The following is a 7500-nucleotide window of genomic DNA, read 5'->3' on the forward strand; positions in this document are numbered from 1 at the left end:
TCAGGTAATTCGTTGGTTTGGAGACAACATCAACCCACCTCGACCCCGGTAGCGTTGTAGTACTTTTGACAGCACGTAGCCATATTATAAGTCATCTCACATCTCCGTGATTCATATACATGTATCGAGGTAGAGCGAATTAGATATTAAAGGACATTGTAGCTCGATATATGTATATGATTCACGGAAATGTGAGATGACTTATAATATGGCTACGTGCTGTCAAAAGTACTACAACGCTACCGCCGGGTCGAGGTGGGTTGATGTTGTCTCCAAACCAACGAATTACCTGAGCGCTAAAGGTATTTGAGGGTGAGAGGCGACATGAAACTTCTAGCCTCTTGCGGTGGTGTAGTAGGTAAAAGCTTCACTGACGTTCCTGGATTTGAAAGGCTCCATGGGTTCGCGCCCGGGTCCAGGCAAGTTTATGATCCAGAAAAAAATTCCCCTTCGGTTAAGCATATATGAAAAATATATTAATTCCGAGGTCGAGCGAATTAGATATTTAAGGACATTGTAGCTCGATATATATATATGAATAAAATTGATCACGAAATGCATAAAACGTGATGCTATGTATAAATAAATGTAATGCCACCCTCATATATATATATATATATATATATATATATATACATCATATACATATACCTACACACACACACACATATATATATATATATATATATATATATATATATATATATATATATATATATATATATATATATATATATATATATTAAAGCCAGCAGATCAAACAAATCTGCTCGGTATGACGCAGTGAAAAAGGTGAAATAAAACAAAATGAAAAAAAGGCCCATAACTCTCTGTAAACTGTACTCTATTGATTTCCGGGGTTATGATAAATTTTTTTTTTTGACAGCCCATCAACTTTTCTTTTCTTTTTACTGTGACTCCCATTTCTAGGACGAATACACTTTTTCTGTTCTATTTCCGTTTCCGTTATTCCCTTTTGCTGGCTAAAACCTGTGAGTGGAACAGACTGTATGTGTGAATGTCTAATGTCTATATATATATATATATATATATATATATAATATATATATATATATATATATATGTTGCATATATAAGATAATATATATTATACACATATATATACGTGTGTGTGCATGTATATCCATATATATATAGAGAATTATATATTTGGGATTCTAGCAGTAAATAAACACGCATATACATTACACACACACACACACACACACACACACATATATATATATATATATATATATATATATATATATATATATATATACTCATATATATATATCTGTGCGTATGCATATGTTTGTGTGCGTCTGTGTATTGCGTACGTAATCGACCTGGGAATGCTCGCTGCTATCATATTAATTCTTCATTCCATTTTGAGACGGACAAAGAATAATGACCTTCATTCTTCATCATTATCATCATCAAGATCATCGTCATAATCCGAAAATTGACTTCCTCAGCGAATAGGAAGACGCCGGGTCGTCAAGCTCCCCCCCCCCAACCCCCAAAAAAAAACCCATCCCGCCGGTGCCAAAAGAATCGCGAAAAATAAACGCGTGGAAACGAAACGCGAACGATATCGGAGGCGGTAATCAATCATATTGACAACCAATATCTTTCCTTAACTCTCGCCGCTTTTTTTTTTTTTTTTTTTTAATCTGACCAGAAATCGCGATTAAAGGATTTCGAGGCTTTGATTTGTAACCCTCCAAGAAGGATCAATTCCTACGGAGGAGAATGGAGGTCTTTGAGTTCCTTGTGAACTATTTGACTCATTAAAGAAATTTACTTTTTTTTTGTTTATTCTTTATTTTCAATTATAAAAGTCTAAAATAGCGCGAAGGATCTATATTTTCTTAGAAAATATTGTACTCATTAAAGAAGACTTTTTTCACTGTTTTTTATCAATATTAAAAAAATACATACTAATGTAAACGGTCAAGGAGGATCGACTCCTAAGAAGGCGAAGGTTCCTTACTTCTTTCGTAACGATTTTGTCCTTGGAAGAAGGCGTTTTCTTTCTTTATTCTTTTGTTTTCAGTTGTAAAAGTTATCGACATTTGTAAATGGCCAAGAAGGATCGATTCCTAAGAAGGAGAAGAAAGGTTCCTTACTTCCATAGAAACTATTTTACTCATCAAAGAAGACGTTATCCTTTTTTATTGTTTATTTCCGGTTACAAAATATCATTATTAATGTAAATGGTGCTACTATTTACATAGTTCTTCGATTTTTCAACAAATAATTTTTTTTTCACTGGTGTTTACAGTTAGTTAGAGTTCACTAGTAGCAAATTACTTTCCTTTTTCGTCGTATTCGGATACCTCCTCGTCACAGAAATCCACGGAAAATCATATATTTCAATTTGCATTTTTTGCTCAAAGGTTTATCGTAAATATAATCACACAATTATGAGAATTTTAAGGATATGAGTGAGCAGCTTTTGCGCAAAGCATTTGCAAATGTATCGCATTTAAAATTTAATTATACTATAAATATTTTTTTTCCAAACTTTTTCATCGCTTCCCCTTAAATAGTGGCCAAATCGAAATTATAAATATCTCCACCTCCGGCTATGACTCGCAACAAACGGCAGATCACCAGTTACCTATTCCACTGTTGAGGTGGACGAATGCAGGCGAGGCAAGCGTCTATCACATACAGAGAGAGAGAGAGAGAGAGAGAGAGAGAGAGAGAGAGAGAGAGAGAGAGGCTTCAAATCAGCTTCCTTGTGTGTTTGTGTGGAAAAATATATTAACAAGATAGCCCCCCATTTTCCGATTCAATACCAAGTACTCAGCCCTCATTATTGATCGCGTTCCCTGCGGCGGCCACATCCATACAAGCTGCGGCCCTACAGCCTAAAGGTAAATTGAGGCTAAAGTAATCCCGAAGCGAAGATGAAAGGGGACAAACCACCCCCCCCCCCCCCCCCCCCCCCCCCCCCCCCCCCCCCCCCCACCCCCGCGCCAAGGGGCCCTCGTCCCTAAGCAGGTCTTCAATGAAGACTCTTAGTGCCGCTGGTCAGCCTTCATCGATTATGTCCGTCCGCGCATTATGCGGAATTTTACTTTTATGTTGTGGCAGGTTGGAAATGGAGTGCCAGGTGGATATCTTGAACACGGCAGAACTTCTCTCTCTCTCTCTCTCTCTCTCTCTCTCTCTCTCTCTCTCTTCTCTCTCTCTCTCTCTCTCATTAATGTTATCTTTCTTTTCGACTCTCGTCCTAATGGATTCTACTTCTTGAAAGCTTTTTTTTTAAATCAATTTGTCTCGTAGAGTGATATGCTAGGTTGTTTACAGTCTCTCTCTCTCTCTCTCTCTCTCTCTCTCTCTCTCTCCGATGCTATCTTTCTTGTGAACCCTCGTCCTAAAGTTATCTAAGTCTCTTACACGATCTCTTTCTCTTATCTTATTTTGTCTTTGCCTCGTAGTGTGATATGATTGGTTGTTTACAACCTCGCCGACTCCTGCCTCTCTCTCTCTCTCTCTCTCTCTCTCTCTCTCTCTCTCTCTGATTATATCTTTATTTTTAACTCTCGTGTCAATATCTACTTCGTTTCAACACTCACTTTCGTCTTATTTGACTTTTTCTCGTAGAGTGATGTGGCTGGTTAGTTTACTACCCCCCCCCTCTCTCTCTCTCTCTCTCTCTCTCTCTCTCTCTCTCTCTCTCTCTCTCTCTCTCTCTCTCTCTCTGCGATCATGTTATTTCCGTTCCATACAACCTGAAAAAGAATCATTTTCCAACCTATTTTCTGACCCAAATATTCCCCCCTACGAAAACATCGCTATTCCAGAGGGAAATATTCAGGAACAGTTCCATTTCTTTTCCATGTCTTCTTATCCCCTTCTGCATCTGGATGCAGTTTCCAATACGGATTAATGCCTGAGAATGGCTTCGATTTTTTTAAATGATCTACATTACTAGATTTTGCAAAATCTGGGAGAAAGATTCGAACACCTTAGATGGTGGAAACTGCTGGCATTTTGGGATAACTAGTGCTCTCTCTCTCTCAGGTGGTCTCTTCTCTCTCTCTATCTTTCTCTCCTCTCCTCCTCCTTCCTCTCTCTCTCTCTCTCTCTCTCTCTCTGACATGCCCATACACGCACATACACACGCACAAATATATACATACACAAATTCATAATGATACATAAAAGAAAAAACGATTCAGTTCCCTCCTCTCGCCTTCTCTCACAGTTATACATAAGAAGAAAAGATTCCTTTCCTCTCCATTCTTCTCTGTTTCTCATACGCATAATTACGCCTGAGAAAAGATTGATATTTTCTCTCTCTCTTTTCTCTCGTTTTCAAACATTTATATTCATATCCGTAAAGATAAAATATTTACTTCCAACTTTACTCAGTCTTTATTTATTACGAAAGAAAAAAAGTAAGTGGTTTAAGAAGAATGAGAGTGAGAAATGTCAGAGATACGAGTAAGGCGTAACAGAAACTCTTGCATATATAAAAGAACCTGACTGGTGTATCTCTGTTTACCATATCTAATCAGTCGGGATGTGACAAACTTTTGAAGTTGTCAGAGCGAGTTTCCGTGTTCTCTGAAGGAGTCCTCGAAGTTCCTGATACGAATTTCGTAGTCGAATACTTATGCAGTTATTAGGAAGAGTCTTGTAACTCTTTCTTATATTTCAACGTATCAAAATGGGTTGCTTTACTCTTTGAGTTCGATGTTTTGTCTTACTTTTAAAATGTTCTGTTCTTGAGGAAACTGCTTCTGCTGTTATTTCTAAAAAGATTAAAACGATTCATTACAATTGAGTGTATTTGAAGTTATCGAAATGAGTTACCACATTTCCAGTTCCTTTCAGAACCTTGGATTTTTTAAGCGTTCCTTCGGTCCTTAGCTGCATCCACTTTTGAGATTTTTATTTTACACTTCCATTCTCCCGGTTCCCTCTTTCAGTCTTGCTGTCTAATCTTTTTAACCATCACTTCACAGTGCAACTCTGGTGGTGTTCTCCCAATTTCATCTTTACAATACCTTTAAAACTGAATGACCGAAAGTTCCCGAGTGCCTGGCTTGAAAGCCCAGATTTCATAAATCATTGTCAGATCCTGTCAACCTTTTGGAATGCCTCAAACTTTTTCAAATTGTTGAATTCTTAGAAAAATTCTTTTCATCTCTCGTTTATTCCCAGTTATTGTCGCTGATTTTGACTGAGCTGGCCCGTTAAGTGTCGCATCAGATATTCAAAGTTACGAAAAAATTGTCACGGGTGAGCGAAAATAATGATATGAAAAAGCGAAAATATGGTCATGACTTTATATACCCTTATTTTTTCTCTCTCTCTCTCTTTCAACACAGGATTCGACGAATACTTCCTCTCCCTACGCCCCAAGAAGCGGGGAACGATCTGCGGTTCCCCGAACGACATCGACGGGGGAGTGAGGAACTGTCGCAACGTGTGGTTCAAGGAGTTCTGGACGCAGCACTTCAACTGTACCTTCAGGGACCCACTGCCCCCCGGGAGGCGCGGCTGTACCGGCACGGAGACCATCACCCACGAACAGGAGGGACTCGTGCCTTTCGTCGGTGAGTACCTCTAGGTCTGGGGAGACATTCCCCTTGTTGTCTTTTTCTTCTTCTTCTTTTTTGCAAACATTTATTGTTCATTTCACAATATTTTTTACCGAGTCAAACGAAGTTAGTACAGATTATACTATTAATAATAATAATAATAATAATAATAATAATAATAATAATAATAATAATAATAATAATAATAATATATTAAGAAATTCACGGAATTTTCTCAGAGAAAGTATTTTGGAAACGAATTACATTATTACCTTTCGTTATGCATTCAGTCAATCTAAGGCCACTTTTACAATATTCATGATTATAACTGTCTTTGTAAGTCTCTACAGTCGTTATTATTTTTATCATCCTTGATGTCATCATTTGTGAATAATAAAAATTAGGTGATTTTTGAAAAAAAATGAAGAAAAAACAAATTAAGTGATTTTGTAAAAAAAAAATGAAAACAAACATAAATACAGTTTGAATACTATCATCGCAATTATTCAAAACGCAAATTTCAAAAAACTATGACAGAAGATCATTCAAGGAGAAAATTGATGTTCAAAGATAACCAGACTTCACTTTGAACTCGATTTCTCGAAAGCCTGTCAGCGACCACCTTTCCGTGAGCCGGTTCTTGCAGCGCCAGTTTCAAGAAGTTAACAGATCAGTACATCAGTCAATCAACCAACCAGTGTTGCTGGAGCTCCTGTCTCAATGTACCGGTTTTTGAGTCGCCTCTGTTTAGATGACCGCGAATTATAACTTGCCACCACTTTTAAGATTTTTTTAAGGTACTGGCAAAACATCATCTGAGAAGCCTTAATTATCTCATTGGTAAAGTCAACTTCTATTTTACACAACTCCCGTTTAGTCAAGTGCTAGTTTCCAATTTCAATTCTCCATAACTTTGTGTTATGCTCATAGGGATCAAATAACCTGCTTATATTTCTGCTGTTTCTATCCATAAAATCAGTTTCCAATTGACACGACTTCCTTTTACTCCAGAACTAGGTTCCATGAGGGGGAGGGGGCGGGGTGTTCACGCTTGTATTCGCATTGTACCTCTCTGTAACCCTATTGCTATACTGTGTAGTTTCTGTACATTTTAGTGCAAGTCTCTATACCCGAGGTTGTATAAATAATGCTTCACTTTTCGTCTCTATATTCTCATATTCTAGTGCCCGATCTCTTTAAGAGCTATTCATCCCAATGTCAAGTAGTTATCCTTATGGCCTGTTCTGGCACCAATCCTTTCCGTCACATTGATACGGATTATCTGCAGTCTGTCGTTCTTTGTACCCATCTTTTCCACCGATATCTCATTCTCTATGGCTTCATTGCTTCTGCCTTTCTTTTCTTATATTTTCCTCTCTTGAGGGCATTCTCTCTCTCTCTCTCTCTCTCTCTCTCTCTCTCTCTCTCTCTCTCTCTCTCTCTCACCTTTGGTGCCTCATCCCTGTTTTATCTCTCCTACTTTGAGTGTGTTTTCCATTTTACTTATTGGCAGTTTTGAGTGAGTCAAAAAGGTGTCATATCTAATCAATGAATCTCTCCTCACTTGAGCTAGAGATATATTTTCTATCAACTGTGAGGGGCACTCTAGCTCACTGTTCCATTACACGAGAGCCTTGTAACACCACCTAGGCCACCACACCTTAGCTCCTCCGACCGATTACTTAAGGACGTTGTTGCTATCATTTGGTCATGGAAAAAGATTTCCCATTTTCCTTTTTATATCTTTTTTAATTCTTTTCCATTTTTTTTATCTCATTGCTTAACGTGAGCATTTACGTCTACCTTTGACCTCATTTAAAACTACCATCAGTAAGTTAGGTAAAGAGACATAGAGCCAAACAGATTCTCAACAATGTACCCAACACCTTGAGAGAGAGAGAGAGAGAGAGAGAGAGAGATGAATTCCCATTCAACA

The 7500-nt window shown here is 37.8% G+C and overlaps 1 protein-coding gene across 3 annotated transcripts in view; it reads left to right on the plus strand.

The window, feature by feature from the left end:
- Positions 1 to 7500, plus strand: part of LOC135200337 (metabotropic glutamate receptor 8-like) — an 809057-nt gene that overhangs the window by 672617 nt on the left and 128940 nt on the right. For all 3 annotated transcript variants that reach the window (XM_064228906.1, XM_064228907.1, XM_064228908.1), the window contains exon 6: positions 5352 to 5579. In XM_064228906.1, coding sequence (XP_064084976.1) covers positions 5352 to 5579 — 228 coding nt within the window. The remainder of the gene's footprint in view (positions 1 to 5351; positions 5580 to 7500) is intronic.

This window comes from Macrobrachium nipponense, chromosome 26 (genome assembly GCF_015104395.2).
Source record: "Macrobrachium nipponense isolate FS-2020 chromosome 26, ASM1510439v2, whole genome shotgun sequence".
In the NCBI taxonomy this organism is placed as follows: Eukaryota; Metazoa; Arthropoda; class Malacostraca; order Decapoda; family Palaemonidae; genus Macrobrachium; species Macrobrachium nipponense.